Genomic DNA, 26291 nt, shown 5'->3' on the forward strand with positions numbered 1-26291 from the left:
TCCCCCTTGGCTGCTAGCAGGGAACTACACTCCTGGTCTCAGCCCTGGGGTTTGTATGTGAGCCAGGCCCTGCCCCTTCTGGTCAGCTAACTGCTGGGAGGTATGGGCCACTCGCTCACTCTGGTTGCCCTGGTAACCAGCAGCTGGGGCTCCCCACTTGCTGCTAGGGCTCTTTCCCTAGCAGTTTCCACTCTTTAAAGGAGCAGGGCACCTAAGTGCTCTGTGACTGGTTTATGAAACTTCTGCTCCATACCCCTTCCTGGTTCAAGTTAAATCAGAATCCCCCAGCATCTTGCAGCCCTGGGCTAGGCGGTGCTGTCTGCTCCAGAGATCAGGGCTGGCCCGCCCCTCTGCTCCCTATCTGAAGCAGTGAGGGCTGGCTCACTGCCACCGCCCAGGGGCAGCAGGAAAAGGAAGGAAACACACAGCCCATGCAGGCTATGTACCAGAGAACTGTGCTGTAGCATTCCCCAGCTTCTGGGTTGAGCCACTGCAGGCATGTGGCTGCATTTTCTGAATCAAAAGTGAATGTTCATTTACTTATTGGTTCAATCTTTGCAGCTTGCACTAACTTGCAAAGACTAAATCAATTCAGCCTTGGGCGTTTTGACTATTTGTACTTAGCCCCAAAAAGGGTGGGCAAACTAGATTAAATGTATTGAAGTTTATTTAGTGTTCCATTGTTGCAAGTAACTACCTTTTCTATTTATTTCTAACTGGAGACGTCTATAAAGGTAAGATTTTTTAGAAATCAGTTCCCTTTAAAAATCCCCAATATCACTAGACAGATTTAAAAATGTAGGCTAGATTTAGAACTTTTCCATTGTTACAGCAGTGGCTGTAATGGGCCTTAAGTCACTTGGCACAGGAGGTTGAAAACACTGACTTACGTAACAAATAAATCCATATAATTTGTATATCCATATAATATGTCTGATGCTTGTATTTAAAATTGGTCATTACTCATTGTCCACTACCAGCGATCAGAATTTAGACCTCAATCCAAGGAGGTGCTGAAGTTCAGTCAATAAAAAGCGAATATGTTGTGCTTTTTTGAGGTTGGGCCCTTTAGCAAAAGAAGTCATACATATAAACAGTGATAATTACAAAAAATTGTCTGAGCTTTTGCCATAATTCTTCCCCTAGAAAGTACCAATTTAAGACCAACAACTCTGATTTTGACAGTATTTCTGACTTAGATCAAGAGCCTGACCTTTGGTATGACTGACCTTTTGTACTACTACATGAGGTTTATGATTAAAAAAATGCTTCAGTAGTGTCTTTTTGTTAAGTACACCTGAATCAGTGATAGAAAACACTGTTGCATATTCTTGAACTACTGTGCTGTTTATTAATTATTGAAAACAAAGTGCCTTCTCTGAGATCCAATTAATTTTTTTATTAATCAAAATATCTTATTTGTAAAATATTAAAAGAAGTCTAGACACTAAATATTATTGTGCACTATATTTTTAGATTTTCCAGTTTAATTTAAAACACACAAAAGAGGGGCCCCATAAAATGACCATCTAGAGACAGTTGATGGCAAGAATCCAGAAACCATTCTTAATGGGACGGAACTAGCATGAGATGAGATCATTCTTCAATTTGGAGGGGGAAAAAAGATGTTTTCAAGAAGAAATTTTTCAAAAGGATTGTGTGTTGCTGTTTCACAAACAATATAGAGGATCTGCAGTATACCCTGTGTTTCAGATGAAGAGTGTGCCAGTAAAGGAACCAATCAAAATCCTTTTATGATTAATGAAGAGGGGGAACTCATGATAGGAAAAGAGTCTCCTGAATTATAACTGAGTTGTTTGCTGTAGTTCCAAAGCATGAGTTCACTACAGTTTGTCTGGCAAGATTTTATTCCTTGCATTAAGTTAGCATTAGCAGTGGAGAGTAAGTATAAAAACAGAGCAAAAACTGAGTCATGGACATGATGGAAAATTCAATCTTTTATAAGTATGAGAGCCAGTAGATTTAGTAAGAACTAAGTAACTCTAAATAATCTCCTCCTGACAAATTGGGATTATTTTCATTAAAGTTAGATTTGAGTTTGAACCTAGATTGACGAAGAAGACAAGCTAAATGGCAGCTACTACTGAGCTTTAAGCACTGTAATCTTAGTTTTTTTGAACATAGGTATCTAATAGACAACTGCCTTGAACTTGAAAGGTCAGCTTTGTATTTTGTTATGCAAATGACCTTTACAGGTCTAAAATACCTGTTCTGAACCACAAAGGAAAGTTGTGTCTCTTTCTCTTAATGTCAAAATGATAGTCTATATCCGAATATTTTAAGATTTTGGATACTGATACCTCTTCTCATGCATTCTCATCCAACCTCTGATCTTTCCAGATTGTCCAAAAAGTTAACTCTTAAGATCACTTTATTGAGTGAAGCAAGGTCTTATGTTCAACTTGTTGGGATTTATCTATCTTGTTACACAATGACTTTTGAACACCCCATCTCATTAAGTCCACAATTTGAGAAAATGTTCTAGGTCAAAGACACTGATTTCTATGTACATCAAAACCCCCCAAATATCTTCAAAATCTTGAATGTGGGATGCATGTGACACAGTAAGCCAGAGTTGGCAAAGTATGGCCCACGGCGGGTGCCCACAGATTAGATCCAGCCTGTGGCTACTTCCACAATACTCCACATGGGGTTGAGCCCTGCCAGGAACAGCCAGCACTGGACTCCCACCTATTCTCGCCGGGCCTGGCCAGAACATGCAGCTTTCTGGCAGGTGGTGTTTGACTGCCGCCAGCTCCAGTGGCTTCTCCTCTTCCTGCCCCTGGTGTGCTGCTCCAGGTCAGACAGCTCCTGCCCTACCTCTGGCTCCAGGCTGCCTTCTACCCACTCTGCCTGCCTACCTGCATGATGAGCAGCCACCTACAGGCAGCTGAGTGGGTGGAAGACATCTGGGAGGAACTTGAGCCACCTAGTTGCAGTTTCCCTCCTGCCCAGAGTGGCGCTACATGAGCAGGAAGAGGAACAGCTACCGGAGGCGCGGGGGTAGCTGAACACCACTCACCAGCAAGCTGTGCATGCTGGCTGGTACCTGGGCCGCGGTTAGCAGGTGTGGGCTGCCCTGGGTGGGAGCAGGCAGGGGCTCAGACCTATGCGGTGTTGTGGGGGCAGCTGCAGGCCATACCGTCTGGGAAAGCTTTGCTTCATGCTCCCCTGTCCCATCTCTCCTTTCTCAGGCCGGCACCTGGAATCTAGCACTCAGGCAGCCACCCCTCTCCCCTACAATATGCCCACCCCACACCTTCCATTCACACCTCCTCCCTCCCCCCACAATATACTAGAGTAAGACTTTATTTTGAGCTGTTATGCAATCACCTCTATTACACTACTCAAAAAAACCAAGTCAGGACAAAAATTGTGGGGGTTTTTTTTAAATAAAATTAAAATATGTTATAGTAATGTTTGATTTTTACTTCATGATTTTTTTTTATCTGCAATTTGTTAAAATGATACCTTCTACAAGATTTTGTGTGTGCGGCCCTCAACAGTTCACCAAAACTCATTAAGTGGCCCTCCAGTTGATATAATTGCCCGCCCCTGCACTAAGCTCTAATATCCTTAGCAGAGCCTGCAGCTTCAAACACATCTATAGATCATAGGTAACAGATTTGGTTGAAAAGCAGTTGTAACAGGATGGATTGTTTCAAATCATGGTTTTTATCATGATTTGAATCAACAGACATGATAATTTCAGTCCTCTTTGCATTTGCACTCCTTAATTTCCTAAGGAAAGGCTAATTCTTGCTGATTTTTGTCCTGATATAGCTTTTACACTAAATTATGTCTGTATTTTTGCTAACTGAAAGGATCCATTATCTTTACATATAAACAATTATATAGTTTAGTAGCTATTCATATTAATTTGGTCTATTACTTTATGTTAGGAAACAATGAAGGGTGGAGGTCTTTTAAAATCTAAATATTTACAACTGGCAATCTGGATGGAATTTGGAATGAAATGCAGAGGAATAGCATTTTATAACTGTTTTTATTGGTTAAATAAATACACCTGAAGTGTGACAGACACAGAAGAAAAAAGCTTCATAGGTTCAGATATTAGGGCTGGAAGGGACCTCGGAAGGTAATCGAGTCCAGCCCCCTCATCGAGTCCATACATTTTTAACTAAATTTTAAGTTGACTTATGAAACAAACTAAGCATTCTATTTAGCTAGTGAACAGAATTATTTTGGATTGACACGTGCATCAAGATCTTGGAAATACATTTCAACCTCTTGTGTTTCCCACGTATTGACTGATAGATCGGAAAAAGAAAAGCCCCTTTTTAACTGTGAGCTGAAGTGTTTCTCAACTAAGAATGGAACTGAACAAATGGAAGAGGGTTCTTCTTTCTTCACCTACAACAGAGGGCCCAGATGCCTAAAGCTGCTTTTGCACTTTGCTTGAAAACTGGGGGCTTTGCATGTGAGTTCATCCTCGCTCAGTGGCTCAATGGACTTTAAAACTCCATTGCAAAAAAACCAGCTTGAATGGTATGTTTTTGCATCATGCTGAATACAGGAAGGTGCAGGAGCCATACGAGGCCTTCACAGAGGCTGTCCTAAGACCAGTTTTATTTTAAAATCACTTCTTGGGTTTGCTTTTTTTTTAGCCCAGCAGCCTTCCCTTTTACCACGGCCTCATTTCCCACCTATCCCTCTTTTCCCCGCGGTCACATCCGGAAACCGGCTCATCTCGGACCTGGGGGCCACGTGCCCGTGGCAGCCGCCAACCATTCGATGGCAAACCCTTGGCCTGCGGGTGCTGGCACCTGGGCTCTCCCTAGTGGGTGCCCTCGCCCTCTGCACTGCCTGCCCCAGGCTTGGCGGGTGCTGCGTGGGGTCAGAGCCGGCCCCACACGCCCACCACAGGAAACAACGGCCCGCCCCCACCCACTGTGTGCTCCGAGAGGCGCGTCCCCCCAGCGAATGGACGCGCCCCCCGCGCTCTGCGCAGACCCCCTAGCTCGGGATGGTTTGTTCCGCTCCCGAGGCGCAGGAAGTTTCCGAGCTGAGACTCCACAGCCGACAGGGAATTCCCCTCGCTCTCCTCTCGCGAGACGCACAATCCCCTCTTCTCTCCGGCGCCGGCGTTCTCGCGAGACTCGCGCAGGTTCCCACGCCTGCCGCTGTTGTGTCTGACGGACTGGAGAGCCCGGCGCACGGGGGGGTAGCGCGCGCTCCGCGTGTGCGCTTTATGGGCCCACGCACGCGCGCTCTCCGGCCGGGCCGCCGCGCTCTCGCGAGACTAGGAGTTTTGGCGAGAGTTTGTGGAAGATGGCGCCTGTTGTGACAGGGTAAGTGTGGAGGCTTCGCCGCACCGCGCCGCCTGCGGCCCCCGCCGGGGCTCCGCCGCCCGTCCCGCCCTCGCCCCCCGCCCCGCCCCGCCCCGCCCGGGCGGCTGGGACCCTTCGGCCGCTTCCTCGGCGGGAGGCCCCAAGCCGCGGCCCCGGGGGCCGGGAAGCCCCTGGGCGGACGCCCCGGCCAAGGCGCCCCCTGCCCCAGGCCGCGCCCGCCCGCCGGGGAGCGGTCGGCCTGCGCCCGCTCAGTGCTGCCGGGGTAGCTCCGTGCCGGTACAGCGCCTGGCTCCCTGAGGGCGCTTCTCGTTGGCTGCCGGCAGAGCCCCCACCAAAGGCTCCTGAGCGATGACCCGGGAGAAGTTGAGTTCCCCACGCACCGCAGCGTGGCTACGCGAGCGGCGCGGGGCTCGGCAGGGAGGGTGCTGCCCCCTCGCGCGAGGAGCGAGATGTTCCTCTTTCCCCGCTGCCTGCACCCCCGGGGCCCGGCTGTGGCTGCTGTCACGGCGGGGCTCCAACTCCCGCCCACGCAGTCTCCCTCGGCCTTCCCCGACGGTGTCCTTCCAGCTTCCCCCTGCGGGCCAGGGTCACCTGATGTGTTACTGCCGAGTGCGGGCACCTCCTTCCTAATCTCGGGCTTTGCTGGGTAGCTTCCCCCCCCCCTCCGTTGCCTGGTCCCTAGGGAGTTGGGGCTGCTAGGGCAGCAGTAGGCCTTGCCTCCTCCCCACCTGCTTGATTGAAACAAAATCCTGGTGGGTGAAAATAATTCTAGGTGTGGTGGTGGTGTTGTGGGTGGAGGGATGTTTGTTTTTTGCATGTTGGGCTAAATATCCTGCCTTCAGGTTGCATCTGTGACTTTTTCCCCATGGGATTACATAGTCTCTAGGCTTGACTCTATGGTTACAGCACAGAGCCAAGCCTATTTGGGGGTGGGGTGGAGTTGGTGGTGGTTGCTTTTGTTCTTATGGAAAAGGTGGCATTATAGTATTTTTCCTGTTTTGTTTTGGCCTTAGCACTTGTTAGTTTCTTGTTTCTTGGTTGTCAAAAGCAAGCGTTAAACTCTAGCCTGATTTTCTTCCAGTTCAAGAGGCACTTGCTGCTGTTGCTTATTTTGGCTGCTTAAACCTTCTTTAAAACAGCAAATCTTGTGTGTTGCAATTTGTGGAATGCATTATTTAAAGTTCTAGAGTTGGGGGAGTAAGACATAATGGTGTTTCTAAAAGTTTGCCTTATATGTGGCTTGCATGTTCATTTTATTCCAGTTTCTGGTCACTTAATTGCCTCTGCTTGAGTTTTATTCGTTTTTTACTGATTGACACAGAAATGTTTTCTGTGACATCCCATCTGTTTTTTCTGGGAGATGCATTTTAATTTTTGACTAATTAATGAATTTATGAATGAAAAACACACTAACAACAAAGGAATACACAATATGTTGCATTTTAATGTAAGGGTGGAAGTTCCTTTGTATTTCAGTTCTAACAATACAACTATTGTTTAGCATTTTCAAATTGGTTAACTCCTGTAAAAAGAGAGGGAGGAGTCATAATTCTAACCTCAGATCTTGAATTGGGTAATCATCTAAAACAGAAAACCTTGAAAAGATGTGTTAAAATGTATTAGTAGATGTGGCTTTTTTATTCAGTGGATTTTGGGGTTTTTTAATATGTTTTTAGTGTATTCAGGTTTTGGATTAGCAATGTGATACCCTGTTTTCTTTTAGTAACTGGCATTTTTCACAGTAGTAAAACCTCTCTTCATTCTAGTGTAGTTAATTTTCACTCAAGATCTTAGAGAACAGGGTAGAAAACAGTTTGGAATTAAAAATAAATCTGTTAATGTAGTAACCAAGGGTTGCACGCTGTTTTTGTTGCTTGCATGCACTTTCTAGCAAGCATGAAATTTCTAGATGAAGCGTATAAGTGATGCTTTGTAATTGCTGGGAGGTGAATGTTGGAATAGTATCGTTTCATGAAAACTAGTTAAAACTAAATTGCAGTACATAAGCCTGATAAACCTATTGTCTTGTTCTAGTAATCTGAAAGGACTAGTAACAGTAATACCTCACTATAGAAGTTGTATTTCTGGCACTGTGACCTTCACCCAGTTTTCTGATGGAATATTCTTCTAGCATAGGCTTACCTGTGTTGAAAAATGTATAGGTATACAGTTTTTATATAATGCCTGTGAGAGATTTAGATGTGATATGTATGATCCCAGCAGTCTTTCCTGCCCATGTGCAGGGGGGCTGGACCCAATGATCTATAAGGTTCCTTCCAAGCCCCTAACAACTATGAAGTTATGAACCCTTAAATCACCTTATGTATCAGGCCTCCATTGTACTCAGAACAATATGAAGGTCCTTGCCCCAAAGAGCATGTTGTCTAAATATATGACAAGAAAACAAAAATTAATGCAGTTATATGGGGGGGGGGCAGGATATGGGGAGCTGGTGAGACAGCATTGAACTGAATGATAGGCAGCCTGTTGCTTATAGACATTAATGGAAAAGGAGGTTTTGGGGGAGTATGATCAGGTTTGTAAATTTTGTGTGTAGCTGTTGGTGGCAGCATGGGAGAAGTTAAAATTTTAAAAAGGTGCCTTTGTACAAGTGAGTAAAGAAGACTGGTGGTATCATCAGCTGACTGGAGGTGAGGTTCTGTGTTTTAATAATGAATGAGGGATAGTAAGGTGAAGATAGATTGTGAAGGGCCTCAAAATGCCCAGTGTTTGTGATGCAGTAGAAATAAGGAAGGTAGTTGGTACATGATACAAATAGGACATAGGGTCAAAGTAGTAGCACAGGAAAATTACTTTTGCTTCAGCTTTCAGAATAGATATGTGCAGGGCAGGCTTGCATTTGTCAAGACCAGTGTAAAGGATTTTGGAATAATTGTGATGCAAGAGAGCCTAGCTGTGTGATGCATACAAAAGCCAAGTTTTAGCAAAACATCATGGTTATTGCTACTTGGGTAATAGTATAACTATGAATTTTACTGTACATGCGCACATAATGAGTTTTTATAAACTCACAGACAAATGAGCCAAATGCTTTAACTTCCAAGTCATTAGCATGGTGATTCTTAATGAGGGTAATGTGAGATCCTTTGGCTGCCATGGGGTGTGAAGACCTAAGCAGATAAGTAAAAGCTCAAGGTGTGTGTCCCCCCTACCCCCGGCCTCTCCCCAAGTAAGTAATCTCATGGGTGGGTGGGTGGGTGGATAGATAGATGGATAGAAAGATAGATGTTTCTGAAGTTGGTTGCCACTCAATTCACAAAAGTTATTCAGGGGTGCCTCAAGTCTAGTGAGGGTTGCCTTGAGTTCAGAAGGTTTGAGAACCACTGTGTTAGTAAGTTGTCTGATAATGTCTTAAGCTTGGCAGTCGGGAAACCTTTTTGAAGCTCTCTAAACTTCAAGGAATCTTTAAAAATCTTCAGACATGCTTCTAAGTATGTGTATTTTCATGTTTTTATTGGGAACTATTGTATGAAAATTAAGATCTTTGTGTTTATCTATTTGGTGCTCATTGATTAGCCTAATCCAGTCTTCTGTGTTAGACTGTGGAACAGGAGTAAAGTGACTGAAACATATATCTTATTTCTGTTTAATTCATGATACTATGAAGAATTCAGTAAAATGTGAAACCTGGCCCTGCTCCTAGGCCACGTTCACAGACAGGAACAGAACATGGGCAACACAGACCCCACTTTTCCCATGGGACCTTCCTGCCCCCTGGAGAGCAGCAGGAAGCAGAAGCTGGAAGACACGGGGGGAACCCAGAGCCCCTGGCTGCCATGGCAGCAGAAGAAATGGTGGTCAGGAGGGAGCCCTCAGGTTGCATCGGAACCCCTTGTGGGCCTCATGGCACACAGGCCATCCGTTGGGGAGCCCTGCTATAGTCCATTACGAATCACTTTATTTATGAACAAAAGAAAAAAAGTATTTTCCCTATTTCCTTGGTAATTTGCAAAAATAATGTGTTTAATACTTATTAAGAATTAATGAGGTTCTATTACATTAGAACCCAGTTTATTCTTAACTGGACAAATGCCTATTTGTTCACTTTTGGGTATCACACTTCAGAAAAGACATGGAAAAACTTGAAAGGGTCCAGAGAAGGGCCACAAGAATGATTAAGGCCCTGGAGGACAAATCTTATGAGGAAAGACTAAGGGATCTGAGACTGTTCAGCCTGGGGAAGAGAAAACTGAAGGGGGACTTGGTGGCCATCTATACAAGTATGTAAGGGGTGAATATTGGGAGCTGGGAGGAAACACTTTTTGCTACGGCATCCCAGGGTAGGACAAGGGGTAGTGGCCATAAGCTGTTAGAGTAGGGGTGGGCAGTTATTTCAGGCGGAGGGCCGCTTGCCCAGTTTTGGCAGGCTGTTCAGGGCTGCATGGATAGCCTCACGCCTTGCCTGCCCCCTGGTCACTATTTTGGGACCAATGTCCCAGGGCCAGCACATGCAGGGGTCTGTGGAGCCGGGCTGGGCTGTATCAGTAGGGAAAGGGGGGAGATGTCCCGGCTCCATAGAGCCCCTGCTGGCTGGGACCCCATGCTCCTGCTACCCTGCTGTGTTCCTGCTGGCTCCCACGTCCACTCACACCCAGTGCCCCCCAGCCCTGCAGCAAACACTGCCCAGTGCGGCAAGCAGGGGTGGAGGCCGCAGCTGCTGTTGCGATGCACAGCTCCAACAGGCAAGACCGGAGCTGGCGCGGGACCCAGGCTCGCAGTGGGGCCGGGTTACAAGGTAGTGTTGAGCGTGAGGGGTAGGGGTGGGGAGGAAAGCTTCCCCATGCCTTCCCCGTGCTTGGCACCTCACACTGCAGCTGCTCGCAGCCCACCTGGGGCTGCCTGTGCCTGCTTTGGACAGCCCCATAAAGGCTGTGAGCAGCTGCAGCACATGGTGCCAGCCACAGGGCAGGTGAGGGGCTGCTTTCCTCTGCACCAGGAAGGAGCCCGGGGAAAAGCGGTGGGGGGAAAAGCAGCCGCTCACCTGCTCCATGGCCGGCACTCCCTGCTGCAGCCACTTGCAGCCCATGCAGGGCTGTCTGGAGCAGGCACAGGCATTTTTGACAGGAACCAAAGGCAAGTGAATATTAATTTTCTAAATTTTTTAGGGACCCTATGGGCTGGATGGAATGGCCTTGTGGGCCATATTTTGCCCACCCCTGATCTAGATATTCTAAAGTGTGCTTAATATAAACATAAATAATGTGGTCTGTCCAATTGTTACACCATTCTTAGGTATCATAGAGTTTATGAATTTACTTCACTAGGTGTAAAACCCCAATTCATTTTGAGACCAGCATTATATTAAGTTTGTAGGACCCCTTGCCGTATTAGGGTACTCTTTAACTTAAATCCTTTGGAATTAATGGTAAGTACTTGGTATATACTAGATATACTAGAACCTGTAAGTGGAGATTTTCAGGTAGTGAAATTAATTTTTTTTTAAATAATGTGAAACAGTTGTAATATTTTAAACTTAAATATAGCTGGCACTTATGTTTTTTCTCTGTTAAGTCAGGAGCAAAAAGCAAGTGTCACCAGCCTCAGCATCAGGGTGAATACTCAGTCTGTCATCAAAGTTTGACATGAGTTTGTGTGCTTATTTTTAATAGAAGTCTAATTTAACAGCACAATACAGTAATAAGAAATTCATTATAAGTTTTCCAAATAGACATCAAAATGAGTAATGATTCTGAAGCATAATTGCAATAAGCAATGTATCAAATGTTGCAGAGGAATGGGATATCTGTTTAGACTGGGGTACTCAGCCCCCAGCCAGTGGAATCATTTTATCCAGTCTCAAGGGCTTCCCACAGGTCAAAACATTTTAGTGGTAGGGTGTGGGGAATCAGTGACAATTAACACTGCCACCCCTCCTGCATTGCCAAATTCCCAAGCCCTGGGTGGTGGGGGGGCACATTAGGGCCTTTCCCCTTCTTGCAGCTGGATCAGGGCTGGGCTACCCTCCCAGCTTCCTCTGGGTGGTTGGGCCAGGTCCTGTCATGCCTGTGGGGCAAAAAGGTTGAGCACTGTTCCTCAAGATGAGCATTCATGGGCTAATCTTTTTTGGTAGGCATGCCGCATACTGTCATGCACCCTCTTGCGGGGTTACTCTGATCCCCTTCCCTTGCCCATTCCCCTTCCCCTGCTCTGCTTTCTGCTCCTTGGCTTACCTACATTTGTGCTGCCTGCCCCTTCCCTTATCTGCTGCCTGCCATATACCCAGTCTGCCCTTGCCACTTGTGGCACATGTGCTGAAGGTTGGCCACCCCTGGTCTAGACCCTAGTAGGCAAGAAACAAGACAGCTTCTATCCAATAGCTGATATATTTATTTGAGGAAGAAATGACTAATTCCCTGCAAGAGCCTCAATATAATTTATATTCAGCTGAATCTTGAAACAGTAAATGTGAAACCTTAAATATGAATTTGTATTGGAGATGTTTTGAGAATTACTTAAGCAGTTTGTTGTTTCATGCAGGAATATTTACTTTTTTGTGGGACAGTTAGTAACATATTCTAAAATAAATTTCCTTGTCCCGAATAAAATATGCCTTTCTGGTTGTTTATTCTCAGTTATTACTTCATGGAATTTCTTGTCTTTCAGATGCAGAGTGTAGTATACAACTTTAACACGACTGCATTCTACAAAAAAAGTGAATAATAGAGTCTGCAATTAAAAATTAGTTAGTAATGTGACAGAGCCAAAAAAAGTCCTTTTCACACTCTAATACTTTAACTAAGCAGCAAAAAATTTGAATGCCTACAGGGTGACAAGTCTATTGATCAAGGAAGCTTTTTTTTTTGTGCACATACTTCTGACTATAGCCAGGCTTTAGCGTGTTTCTTTTTATAGAAATAATTGCTAGTAATTGTCAGTCTTGATGAAGCTGTGTTCTGTTTTATATACTGTAAAGGCATGCTTCGTTGTAGCACTTTTTTATAAGAAAACTTCACTGTGAAAGCAAAATTAGGTGATGCTATATTGAAAATTACTTTGGCTGGTAGCATCAGGACATACTATATTCAGAATCATGTTGTCATTAGAACATAATGAATTGACCTGAGCCTAGAAATAATTCATCCTGGTCTATATTGAAACTGTGGCTCTAGCAACCTGCTTGCTAACTGATTCTTTAATATCTTTGTAGTTTAGACTAGCTGTTAATGCTCTTTCTTGTTAACTTAAACAACAGTGCCCTTCAGTATTACACAGTTAAAACTAAATAAACATGTCTTTTCTCCACAAAGACATGCAAGCATGTTTCTAGTAACTAAACGTAATTAGCTGCCCAGTGTTCCTTGCGTCCTTTTATATAGGAGAAGGAAGAACCCTCTTCTCTTTTGTCTTTGATTAGAGATGTGATTATATATTTGAAATAATATCTGTACTTCTAAAATTCAGCGAACACATTTTTTGGTCATAAAATATGCACTTTGAATTATTATAGCTTTTGGTATTCAGTGTACTGGTTTGAACAAAACCAGCTTAGAAACCTTGTTGCTGGTGATCTAATAGTTATTAGAGTTAAGATGTTTAGGTAGCACCAAGAGTTGAGCAAATATAAGTAAGCCTAGTTAAGGACAAACTAAGATGGCAAGCAGTTGTTTTTTAAATGCACAGCTGGAGATTAAGACTCAGTTATTTCATGAACTTCAGTTATTTCATGTATAGTTTTGGGGGAGGACAGATTCATAAGTATGTGTACCTGAGGGTCATGTGCACAACATGTCCTACATCAGAGTGTCTTCATTGCTTGTCCAATTATTACAGTTGTTAATTAGTCATCAAACACATCCATTTATAATCCACATCCTCAAGTGGAGTTCATTTTTAGTTTTCCTGCCAGGGATCCTGGTTTTCTCCGTTTAAATTTTCTGATAAAAATCAGATTCTCTGTTTTAAACCCCCCAAATCTGTGTTTTTCTATGATTTAAAATGAAATGCCGCTATATACATAGGTATCAGTTGAGCATAATGTCTTATTGATATACTTTACATTTTAAAGCAGTTTGGAAGTCCAGTGCCTCGATCACTATAATAAAATAAATTCTAAATACCTATACATTTTGGTGTTTCTTTTTGGGTTTTTTATCATGGAAAATTAGGACGCAGGACCTTTGCTCACCAGGGTGCGGGTGTAGCTGTGGCTGAGTGACATGTTCCATTTCTGCCCTCCCCCCCCAGCTTTGTGGCATTGAGCACCCCTGATATGTCATTGCCCCTTAGTCCCCACCCACAGCCCCCCCAGCCCTGCCAGAGAGGAGCCAGGTCTACAGTCGCACTGCCCGTAGCAGCACCTGAGCCCTGGCTGCTGCCTATGGGGGGAGGCGGCGGCTGCTGGGGAGCAGAGCACAGAGCCTGGCTCCCCCTTACCCACAGGTGGCATGGCTGGAGCGGAGACTTGGTGGGGGCAGGTGTGGGCTGGGAGCTGGGGGCAGCTCCCTGCCACTGCATGCACTACCAGGGAGCCATAGGGGGCATGTACCTCCCAGATTTGTGCACAGGGTGGGTATGGGCTGTGGGTTTGGGGTTCCCTGGCCTGCTGCCCACCTGCCAGGGCCTCTGCAGGTTGGCGAGCAAGACCTAGTACAGCAGGGCAGAGCGGGGTCAGGCACCACTGCTGCGAACCTGTGCTTTCTGTGCTGCCACCCCCACTGCTGTTGGGTGGGCAGGGGGTGACTCGCCATGACAGCATGGGCGGCATCAAGCTTTCCCACCCCGTTTTGCCTTGCTGTGACAGGTCCTGCTGGCTGGGCCCCAGGGTTGGGGCAGCAGGGCAGGGAGCCTCAGCCCGCAGCAGGTAGCCCGCACCTGGGCTACATATAAATTTAGGGGACACATGTCCCACTTAGGAGTGTGTGTGGTGGCAGGGAGCAAGCCCCATTCACTGCCCCCCAGATGAGCTGCCTGCAGCCCTGTCCCACTCCCCGCTCAGGCCCTGCAGCTGCACCTTCCAGCCTTGGGCCTCAAACCCCACTTACCACCTGGGCTGGGCAGCAGCCCTAGCGCTGCTCAACTCCCTCCCTCCCTCCTTCACTATGGGGGCCCCATTTCCCCCCCTCCCCCCGACTTACCTGTGAGAGCTGCTTTCCAGGCTGCCTGGCAGCCATGTTGGTGTGTACATCTGCATATGCATATGGTGCCTCCTACTGACTGCCCTCCTCCCACTGCCTCCAGCCCTCTGCCATCCTCCAAAGGGAAAAACCATGTTTTTCTCCTTAAGACGAGAAAAGCCAGATCCCTGTTCATTACCATGTCTTTGTTTGTGTCATTCTGTTACATGGTTATTCTGAAAGTTTTGGTCTCCCTTTTTTACATTAAAGTTCCACCTGTGCTGTACCTGTATTTTTCTGGTGTGCAGCACTTTGGCAGACTGCAAGAGCTTCAGCATCATACTGGAACTTGATGAAATCAATTTCATAGACAGCTGTTAAGGTTGGATTGGGACACTGCATAAGACTGACTATGTCTAGCTAATTAGAACAGTATGTGAAACTGAGTGTACTTCTCTGTTTCCTTCTGGTGCCCCACTGCTTCTACCCAAAGATAGTTAGAAAGTATATCAATTTTGTCATCTGTGGAGGACTAAATTGGAGATTGCAGAATTACATGAATATTTTCAAGTCAACTTTAATTTTTTTTGTCATTGTTGGACATTGTTGTTCTAAAGTCTAGCATAAGAGAACAAATTATACTTAACTTATTCAGTGATTTTTTTTTTTTTTCAGCCATAAGTATCAATTCACTTCATATTTTACACATAGGAAAACCGCGGCACAGAAGAGTTGTGACTTGCCAAAATTACATGCAAAGATGGGTTTAAGTCTCCAGACACTTTTGACTGCATTCTTTCTGCTGGTTAATATGCCTTCCTAGTTGTGCTGTTATGGATAAGTTGGTCCAGTGTGTTATTTCACCTTCTAGAAGTTTTTAGAAACAGAAGGCATCAAAATACTTGGCCTTTTGCTTTTATGATGAATAAAAAAGTGGAACATGTTTGTGGAAAACTGCAAGGGATGAATGTATAATCTGGTTTAATAGCTTTCATTAGACAGTGTTAGTAAAAAGGATGTTACTGCTTTTATGGCAGTCCTTAGGAACAAAATTTATGAGCATAAGAAGTGTGCTGGTGTGGTACAAAAACGGTGTCCATTTCCATTCCTCTCTGGAGTTTAATCTGCATACATTATTCGCTTTTTCTTTTATGTAATACTGGTCTCTTGCAGCCAAAAGTTACTGCATTCAACAGAATTGTCGTACAAGCTGGAGGAATAAAAATAAAACAAAGCTATTATATTGAGAAGCTGATTCTTTTTTCTATTACTAAGCCTTCTGGCAAATAAGTAGAGCTTAATGAGTTGAAAAATATTAATCTGTTGTACTGTCTTCCAATGGTGATTTGCCAATACTACTTCTTTCTGTAAAGAAATATCTTGTTGCCAGCTCAGTTCTGAACTCCATGATGTTCGTAATTTCTTTTGACGATACCTAAACTTTGTGCATCCTGGACTTTTTTTCCTTGACATACCATGGTTGGTAGAAGTGAACTGGCAGTCTTGTATATGATATTTTTTTAGATATGCACTAAAAATATCTTTCCCAATCACAACTCGGCTTTTAAAGCCTAACTTGAATCTTATAACAGGACATACAGGAAATTAGTGGGGTAGTTAACCAAAATAACTGATTGGGTCTATAGCTTCCTGTGTGTAAAATCAATTAAAAGTACTTTCCAGCCTAGTTCCTGTGAATGCTAAAGGCAAGGGATGTCAACTGGGGGTACATGTGGGCAGGTGGGGATGAAGCAGCGCCATCCAGGGCCAAGACTGGGGGTGGGGGGCATGAGGCCTGTGGCTCTCTGCAGGCAGCACAGGCGCCACCTAGCCGGCCAGACATGGTGGGGAGCTCACATGAGGGGGCTGTTGCTGCTGTGTGGAAGCCTCCCTGCTACGTGTCTGGCTGCTGCCTTCAGAAGGAGTACACTTCTTAAAAAACGTTGAAAACTCCAGGATTAAGGTATAAGAGCCATCTATTTATTTCTTTGCTCATCTTCTGTAATTTCATTGTTCCTCTGGTTAACATACCTCTTGAAAATTAAATTCTTTTAAAGGAGTATATTTCTGTCAAACATATACATTTTTAGACGCATCTTTCCCATCTTAAAAGTCTAAATGATGTTTTGTCACACCTCCTATATAATCCTAACTATACAAACTAGGGGTGTGTCCAGACGAGCAGGAACGTGTGTTTCTCTGGGGTCAAATAGCAGGGGCACACCTTGTACTGCTGCTGCTTGTCCCCAGGGAATACCTGTACTACACCTGCTTGGGCGTGCAGCAGGTTACCCCAGGTGGGGTATGGAAGGCTGGGGCCAGCAACTGTGCTGGCCCCAGCAGCCTTACCTGGAGTCCTGGGGGCCTCCCAGAGCCGAAGCTGCAATGCTTCTGCAGCAGAAAGCCTGGCCTGCAGCTGTAGTGTGACTCTGACTGGCCAGGCTCTGGTTTTGGGTGGTGTGTGCTGCTGCCACATGCACTGCATGCTTTTTTTGGTGTGGGATTTTTTGACCTCAGGATCTCCCAGGGTCAACTCCGCGCTGCCCCCCCCCCGGGTGCTACAGAGTAGCAGCATGGGAAACACCTCTGTGTGGTGTGTAGTTCAGTACCACATAATGCACATTCACACTCACGTGGACATGCCCTAGAAGTGCTTTATGGACTTCAAAAGAGATATTTACAGCCCTGACTTGTTTTACATTTTTATAATGTTGACTAGTTAAAGATATATTTAAGGCTACATGTTTTCCATGGTTCTGTAGTTGAAGAGTTGGGTAGCAGAATTTAAGCCTTTCTTTTAAGGAAAAACATGTTTCTAGCCCGTGCAGCAGTAGAGAAGTTTTTCTAAATATAGCAATGATAAAATTATTTGTTATCTTCCTAATACAAAATAAACCTGAGACAAATTTAAGACAGGTACTCTGTGTTTAGCTTGTAATAGTGAATCCCAATAATGTTTAGTTTTTAGTATCTTTTTCATGCACATCTCAAAGCACTTTCCAGGGTTTGATATTAATGCCAATTTTAACTCTTGGTTGATTTGTTAGTGAAAACACATAGCTTATGACCAGGGATCCTGATTTTCCTTGTTTGTAAAAATCTCTGATAAAAAATCTGAAATTCTCCTATTAACCCCCCCCCCCAATTGTATTTTTCCATAATTTAAAATGAAAACCCTACTGGTGTGCATATGTGTGTAGGTATAGGTATCAGTTGAACACAGTGTTTTACTGATATACTTACAATTTTAAAAGAGTTTGGAAGCCTACCAGTACTTCAGTCATTATAATAAAATAAATTCTAAATCAGGGGCAGGCAATTATTTTGGGCAGAGGGCCACTTACTGAGTCTCAGCAAGCCATTGAGGGCTGCATAACAGGTAGCCCAGGGCAGATTAATACTAATTTTCTAAATGTTTTAGCGGCCCCATGGGCTGGGTAGAATGGCCGGGTGGGCTGTATTTTGCCCACCACTGTTCTAAATACATACATATTTTGGCATTTGATTTTGGTTTTTCTGTCATGGAAAATCAGAGTTCCCCCGTCCCCTTCGGTCACAAGGACACGGGGTCCAGCTGCGGCTGTCCCCCCTCACTACTTTATGGCACCAAGTAGCCCTGATATTCCAGTGTTCTGCTTCTGCCCCTACCATTGCTCTTCACCCCTAAGCCACAGCCCCCTCATCCTCCCCAGCCCTGCTGCCCCCACGCCCCAGCCCTGCGTGTGTGTGGGCATAGACGGTACCATAGGTGACATGTCAAGTGTCATGTCCCCCTTTCACCCTGCCCTGCCCTGCCCCCCCTCTTGCCATAGACTTAACTATGGTGGGTGCTGTCTACCACATTGCCTGCCTGCATTTTCCCGTGGGATGCAATGTCGTCTGGAGAATTGGTTACTGTAATGGATTATGTAAAAATGGGGAATGACTTTTCTAGATTTCACGTAGTTTCTAACCCTATCTAGATTTCACGTAGTTTCTAACCCTATCTATAAGATTCTTAAAGAATTGGAAACTTTAAAGCAGCATAACATTTTATCATAGTATAAAAATATTAAAGATTTTCATATTTGTGTAGTCCCATACAGTAAAACCTTTATTGTAGGCTTACTGCTGAGTCACATTTACTGTGCTGTCTTTAGGCTTGTTTAATAAGTCTCTTATATTTTGCCTTTTTAGTTGTTGAGAGTGGTATTTTTGTTCTGAATGGTGATCTTCCTACTGGAAGAGGAGGATATATTTTTGCTTATCTTCACCCTCTGGTTTTTTGAGGGGTGAGGCAGGTGTGCTCCCTGTGAAGAGGTCCAGTGTTTCTCTGTACCTTTCCAAGCAGCAGAATGGAATTTACCTCAAAGGATGTGTTATGGTACTACTCACTGGGGCCCAATTCAGAAAGTCTCTCTCCAAGATGATAACAAGAAGGTCTGCTAAATTTCTCCCTTAAATTAGGGCCTGAATTTTGAATAATAATTGAGAAACTGAATGACTTCTTGTTTAGTGTGAAAATAAGTTGTATAAATATTGCTGCTTGGCACTTGGGAGCAATAGCATTCAGAACTGCAGTAGTTGGTCTGCAGGTTCAGGGAGGTGACTATTTCAGTTCAGATTTAAAAGTCTATCTTTTCAGTTATAACAATTAAGAACTTTCATAAAATTAAAGTGTAAATTTTCTAGAAAGTGTTAGTTAATGTTACTGAATTATAAAACTGATATACTTAAAAGTGAAAGGCTGCTACATTCATTAGGAAAAAGTCTCCCGTGTCTCAAGCCTGTACAGTTTTTCAACACTGAATTTTATTATTTCAAGTTTTACCAAATTTCTTTGCAGTTCCTTTTCTCATGCTCACGCTCTTCTCCCTTATTTTTCTCATTAACATTTCTCTTTAGGTTTTTCCTCTCACAGTGCCTGCTTGCTCGGATCTTTTCAAGATTAAAAATAATCCTTGTGCTCTCACTTGCCTTGTCAACTACTGCTTTCTCCCCTTTATTTCTGACTTCATTGAATGGACCAGTTGTCATCATTGTCTGAAAGTTTTGCCTTCTAATTCCAATGTAGAGACTCTGAAGTCCTGCTTCCTTTTGCTATACTCCGCTGACATGGCTGAGAGAGTCCTGAGCAGCCTCTTATCCAAAGCTTGGAACCCTTATTTTACATCCTCATCCTCCTTGATCTTGTATCACAGTGTTTTCTTGAAATCTTCTCCCCTACTTTCCCTTGGGTCCTCTGATCCATGATTTTTCCTTGAGTATCTCATTTGGAGAATCTTGACTTCCTCAGTCTTTCTATGTGGGTACCATTGGGCTTTCTCCTTTTTGCAGTTGTTGTCATTATGTTCCTGGGCCGCTTTATTTGCAAATACAATTTCAGCTATCTTTTTTTATCTTGGATCTACTTCCTTGTTCTGTCTCTCTCTTTTTTTTTTGTCATCTCTCATATGTTCAGTTGTTGGCTAAATATCAGCATGACTAAAACAGTGTTCTTGAAATCTACAGTGTTGCATTCATCTCTGCCCTCCCACCTGAAACAGAAAGCCCAAACACTTAAGTCCCTCCCAGCTCTTCTTTATTGATACAGCTTCCATTCTTATCAACCAGGTTTGTAATTGTGGCTTTCTACAGGGTGTTTCATCCAGGTGGTTGATTCTTTCTTGCATAACTCACATGAGCATCTAGTCTCTCCTTCTAATCCACACGGTTAAAATCTAGTCCAAACCTGTATTATCTCTTACCTCTGCCAGTACATTTCATTTCCCCTACTTCTGTTCATTCAAAATGGTGCTATAAAAATATTTTTCTGGATTATTACGATTACCACCTCTTTATTTTTCCATGTCCTTACATTGGTAAACTACTTATCTTTGCTTTCAAATCCCTTTCTGACTTATTTCTGCTTTACCTGTTGTCTCTGATATGCTGTCAAGGCTTTACTCTGACATCTGACACTGCGCTGCCAGTAATATCAGGCTTTAAAGCCCATTTAAATTCTCCAGAAAGAAATTAACTCTGCACCTTCTCTCATATTGCTTCCAGTAAGTATCTGCAAGGCCGTCACATGCCCTGTTGCATATTCCTACTCAAAATTTTTCTCTGCTATGATGTGTACAAAAAGCTTGACAGGAACTAGGTGGCTGACACATTGGCTACTGCTTATAATGTTGATCATTATTTTCCTGTGCTGCTCCTGTTTACATCTACCTGCTGTCTCTTGCCTTAAACTGTGAACTCTCTGGGGCAGTGAAGGATCTTTTTTTATTACATCTTCACAGTACCTAGCACAATTAGGCCTTGATTCATTCTATACTAATGGATTTCTAATAGGGCTGTGCGAAGCTTAGGGTGCTGATTTGATTCAGAGGAGAGATTTGGCCCAATTCAGCAGCTGAATCTGTGAATCTGAAAAGAATCGGGAGACCAGTAAAAATATCTGAATCATTTTGAAGCTCTCTAAATCAATTCAGAAAAGATTCGGAGAGATTTGGAGATTTGGGGAGTCCCCCAGCTTGCTGTCGCAGGGAGCTGGACCCGGACTCTGTGCTGGTGAGGAGAGGGCACCATGGGGGGAACCCTGCCAGGCCCCAATTTCTGCCTGCTCCCCCAGCCTCCCTGAGTACCCTCCCCCCCCGCCCCCGACCCTTGCTGGCTCTCCCAGCCCTATCAATGGCTGCCCCACCTGGTCCCAGCATCCTGGCACTTTAAACAAAAACAAAAAAAATCCCTGTGTTCACTGGCTGCTGCCAGGCGTGGGGGGTAATCTCTGCTTCCCCCCACTGCTCTGCAGTTTGTGGGACCTCTGCCACGAGCTCCTATCCCCTGCCCACTCTACCAGCCCTGTCAATGGCTGCCCTGCCTGGACAGGCTGGGCCCCAGGGTCCCAGCTCTTTATTTTTTTTAAAGTTCCAGGTGCACCAGCTGCAAAGCCAGTGAATGTGGGGCTTTTTTTTAGAGCCCGGACACTGGGGCCAAGCAGGACAGCCATTGACAGAGCTAGGAGGGTGGGCAGGGGATGGGGCCTGTTTGATGCGGAGATTTTGCCAATTGGGCGGCAGCTGAATCGCCGAATCAGCTTTGGACAAATTGATTCAGGACAGTGATAGGAATCACAGACTCAAATCACTGTCCTCCAAATTGACCGAATCTGAATCCAAAGTGAATACTAGCAACTTTGCACAGGCCTAATTTCTAATGATCAGGGATCTGGGTTTTCCATTTGCTGCAGAAGAAAGCAAATTTTCTCCTTTAACAGAAAAAAACATGGACTTCCTCTTTTAAAGGAGAAAATCAAGGATTTTCCCTTTTAAAGGAGAAAAACACAGGAAACCTCAGGTTTCCCTTTGCAGGCTGGCCAAGTTCCAGCCTCCAAGGGGCTGCTTGGGGTGCAGGGAGCGGGAGGAGGGCTGTCAGGCAGGGGTTTGCCAGGATGCAGCAGAGAGCAGCTTCTGCAGCTCCCTCCAGGTAAGTGTCTATGTGGGGAGGGGCAAAGGCCTCGCTAAGGTGGGAGGGCACATGGGGGTGGGGCAGGGGCTCATGTCCCCTGACTTTTCTGTGCCCACACTGGGGCATGGGACTGCAGCCAGGCTGGACCAGCTCCAGGCAGGAGCTGCCTTTGCAGTCATTGCTTTTGAGGTGAGGCACCCCCTGCCCATCCAGCAGCAAAAGGGGACACAATTCCATGTTGCCACTGTTGCCGCATCCATGACTTACCATGGTGGTGCAGAGTTCCCTGCAGCGCTGGGTCCTGCCGGCTGAGCTGTGGAGGCAGTGCCTGCCTGGAGCTGGTGTGGCTCGGCTGCAGCCCTGCAGCCAGCTGTGGGTACAGAGATCTTAGGGGGCATGTGCACCCCCACACCTTCCCCACATACCCATTCCTTTCCTCACATGTGGAGGCTGAGCAGGCTGTGGGTAGGGAGTGAGGGGCATCGGCAAATGGCAAATTCTCTGATTAAAACCCTCCAAATCTGTTTTTCTGCAGTTAAAAATGAAAAGCCACTAATATATACAAATAAAAAAACATATTGTGTGTGTGTGTATGTATAAACACATACCTATTTTGGGGGGTTTAATCAGAAAATTTGCCTTTTTAAACCAAGAAAACCAGGATCTCTGCATAAATTGGAGATATAAAACCAAATTAACTTAATTGTGTAATGTCTTCTTAGCATCTCCTCACTGGTGCAAGACAGGACTTGACTGCTCTTCTTTGTCCCCATGTTGATGGAGGTTCATTGTTTATAAAACTATTGAATTGGATGCATGTAGTTAGCTCTTTATATTATTAAGGAATCAAGTTGGCAAGAATCTGGTGGTGTGGCCCTAACGCATGTGGCGTTTGTTAGGCAGTTAATGGAGTCCTTTAACTAAATTAAGGAAATTCCCTTTCTGGGATAAACAATTTAACAGAAGTTGAAAGATTCAGTGAAAAGTGAAACCAAACAGTAGTTCCCTCAAGCATTTTTTTGTCTTCTGTCTCTGGACTTGAACTTTCTTCCCTCCCTTAACAAAAGTGATCTTCTTCAAATCTTCTCTTGTAATCTCAGACTGTGGGCTCATAAAAAGGAATATGGCACGTAGGTCACATCCCAAATTCTTTGTTCTGTGTGCTCATAGCCGCTTTCTTTACACTGTAATCCATCTTGAGATTTGGCAAAAGTAGCCAAACATCATCCTTGCTCGGGTATCTTAAAACCCTTTGTCACCAACCCGTCTTTCCCAAAAGCTAGTAAATGAGTCCACACAATTCTCTCCTTGCTTGTGTTCTTTGGTTTGTCTACCTGCCCCCTTGGCTTTCTAACTAGACCTTTCATCTTCCTGCCACTCTTATGTCCCTTCTTCAGGAAGAACCTCTTTTCTGATGTATTATAATGGAGAAGAAAGTAGCTCTTATCCTCATTTCCTTTCCCAGCAAGCTTCACTTCCCAGCTAGTGGTTCTCTTTGAAAGATCTCTTCTGTGAGAGATGAGACTTGGAACCATTTGAGGTGGCTCTGGAATTAAAGGACCATGTCACTCTGTTACACTGAAAATTGAATTGTAGTTGTTCACAGTAGTATACAATATGCCTTTTCTGCTCTTACTTTTACTTTGTTTTGTAAAGTCAAGTCACTGTGAGTGAAGTTTCATTTTTGGTTACAGGATGCAATTAATAGAAGTACTTCATCACTTACTACAGAATACTATTCTGTTGCAGTGTCCTTGCCAGAAGGCCAGTCAATCTTACATTAAGGTTTGGAAGCCTTGAAGATATGTTTTGTTTGGGTTTTTTTTTGGGGGGGGGGGGGTGCGTTCTTTTACTCCTCTGTGGTTAAATACTTGTTTGCATGCTTGCCTTAGGGAAGTTGGTTTCTCTCCCCCATAGGGGAATTTCCTTATACATGCGTGTATACGCACACTTGCACAGAAAAGTACAAAACAGAAGTGAAAAGTACCTCAGGCTTTCAAACCTGGCCTCTACTGTTCACTTCCTCCTCCCACAATCATAGAAACAGTCTCACAGCTCTTTCTCTGAAGAATACATGCACTGTATTCTTCCAGTCAGATATTGATTTTTATCCTTGCAACCTGTGAACCACTAGGGAAAGATGAAAGGAAATCATACAATTTAATATTTTTTGGGCTGCATATCTTTAAATTGTCCTACTTTTTTGTTAGGCTTTCTTTGGACTGGCATACATTACATGAACCAGCCTTCATCTCAAGAGATTTTCAATCTAAGATATCACTGCTATTCATGCTATATATTTTCTGTAGTTTCTGAAAAATCATTTACAGCCAGCAGGGCCTTTAGATTTGTGTGTAATTTTGGGTATAATGCCACAACATAGTTTGAATTCTGTAAAATCCTGTGGTCATCCTAGAATTGGTCAAGAAAGTGAACTGTTTGGCTTGGGTGAGCAGCGAATCCTCAACATAATGGAAAGCTACACATGGTATCATGATAAATTGACAAATTAAAGATGAACACTCAGTGTCATATTGAGCTACTTTTCTATCTTTCATTAAAGGAGTCTGACCACTTTATTTAGATAATAAACAAGCCCATTTGACTTTTTAAATTGTTTCTTTCATCGTGACTCTTAGTCCAAATATGTATAATCTCCTGAGATTGATTAGGTGGTTGTTGTTATGTCCGTCTTCCTTGGCAAGAGAGGCATCTTTGCTAAAACTTCTATTTTCCATCCAGTGTTAATGACATCTGGTAAATGGGCATACAGCATTGCAGGACAGAGGTCATTAGCATTGTCAATGAACTGGGGGTTTTATTGATGGTATTTCTTGGAGAGAGACAGTCATAGAAATATAGACCTGAAAGGGACTTCCAGAGGTCATCTAGTCCAGCAGTTCTCAACCTTTTGCACTTTGTCCCACCAACCATTTTGTCAAAACACCCTGGTCCCACCATGATAAAAACAAAACCCCACAAAATTAAGCTGTTCGAAGTACCCGTTGATTCATCTACTTGAAGTGCAAACAACTGGTTTTTTTCAATCGGGCAATGGGTTGAAGTCCCACCTACGCAACCATTGTGTTTCACCAGTGGGATGTGTCCCACTGGTTGAGAAACAGCAATCTAGTCAGCCCCTTGCCTGAGACAGGATCATCCGATTCCAAACCATCCCATACAGCCACGATATAACTCTACATAAAACTATCCTTAACCCTGACACAACATAGCCCTTCCACAGGTAAAGCAGGGATTGTAAGGAAAATTGACTGTATCGGCAATCTGGGGTTTTTTTGGCTGGTATGGCTGATTAAATGCCCCATGTATGTGCACAGCCACAGTGCAGCATGCAGGCAGCCAGGAGTGCAACCCAGCAGCGTGAAGAGCAGGCAGGTCTGGCTGGTAAGTCTGTTGTCAAGGAAGGGGCATGGTGGAGAGGGCAGATCGAGGCCCCTGTGGTGGGGGAAGGAGTGGGACTGGGATGGGGCAGGTGCTGCACAGCCGGGGCAGAGCGGCTGGAGCTGCAAGCGGCTCATCCGGGGGTGCAGGGAGGGGAGCAGCTCCTGCTGCTGCATGCACCCTGGGAGCTCGTGGGGGGCGTGTGTCCTCAGATTTGTGTGTGGGGGAAGGGTGGGATGCTGCTGTGGGCTGGGGCTGAACTTGGGGTGGATGGTGGCCATGCTGGGAGGGGGAAGTTGGGGGGTGCTATGGCTAATTTGGGGATGGCTGCAGCCTCCCTCCCAGTGGTGTCATCACCCACCCCAAGTTCAGCCCTGGCATCCCCTCTCCCTCCCCCCCCCCACACACACACACCAGGAAGAGCCTGGCACCTCCCAGGCCCCAGCCCACTGTGGCAACCCACTCTCACCCCACGTGCATAACTAAGGGCACATGCCATCTTGGGGTGAGTGTATCGGTGGGAGCTGCCCCCCTGCACCTCTTGATGAGCCACTCACGGCTCTGTCCTATGCTCTGGCCCAGCTGTGCATTGCCTGTCCCAGCCCCACTCCCTCCTTCACTGCGGAGGGCCTTGATCTGCAATGCCCTTTCCCTTCCCTTCCCCACCCCATATTTACTAGCTGGACACAGCTCTTCATGCTGCCCAGCTGCATATCGGAATCCGATTGGTATTGGCCAATATGAGTCGTTAAAAATCAGCCCTCGTCATCAGTCCAGAAATTCTCTGTCGTTGCACCCCTTATAAAATGTTGTTAGTATTGTCTGTCTGCCTATGAAGAAGTAGGAAGCAGCATCCTAGAACCCTTTTGTAAGGAGTTTGTGTATTAACTGTGTACCAGAAAATCCTTTTACACTTTGTTCAGTAATCTCCAGGTGGTTTGATGATACTGACAAACTGTGGTCTAATTGGCATGGAGGTGGCCAGGTACTAAAATGTCTGCTTTATTTTACTTAGTTCTTTGGCATTTCAAAACAGTTCTGATAATTTTTG

The 26291-nt window shown here is 44.8% G+C and overlaps 1 protein-coding gene across 1 annotated transcript in view; it reads left to right on the forward strand.

The window, feature by feature from the left end:
• The first annotated feature begins 5029 nt into the window (after positions 1–5029).
• RBPJ (recombination signal binding protein for immunoglobulin kappa J region) overlaps positions 5030–26291 on the forward strand; it is a 108006-nt gene continuing 86744 nt past the window's right edge. The window contains exon 1 of the mRNA XM_090035724.1: positions 5030–5333. Within this exon, the coding sequence (XP_089891850.1) occupies positions 5314–5333 (20 nt within the window). The 5' untranslated portion in view covers positions 5030–5313. The remainder of the gene's footprint in view (positions 5334–26291) is intronic.

The sequence above is a fragment of the Crocodylus siamensis genome, chromosome 2 (assembly GCF_052110815.1).
Source record: "Crocodylus siamensis isolate JL-2025a chromosome 2, ASM5211081v1, whole genome shotgun sequence".
Classification (NCBI taxonomy): domain Eukaryota; kingdom Metazoa; phylum Chordata; order Crocodylia; family Crocodylidae; genus Crocodylus; species Crocodylus siamensis.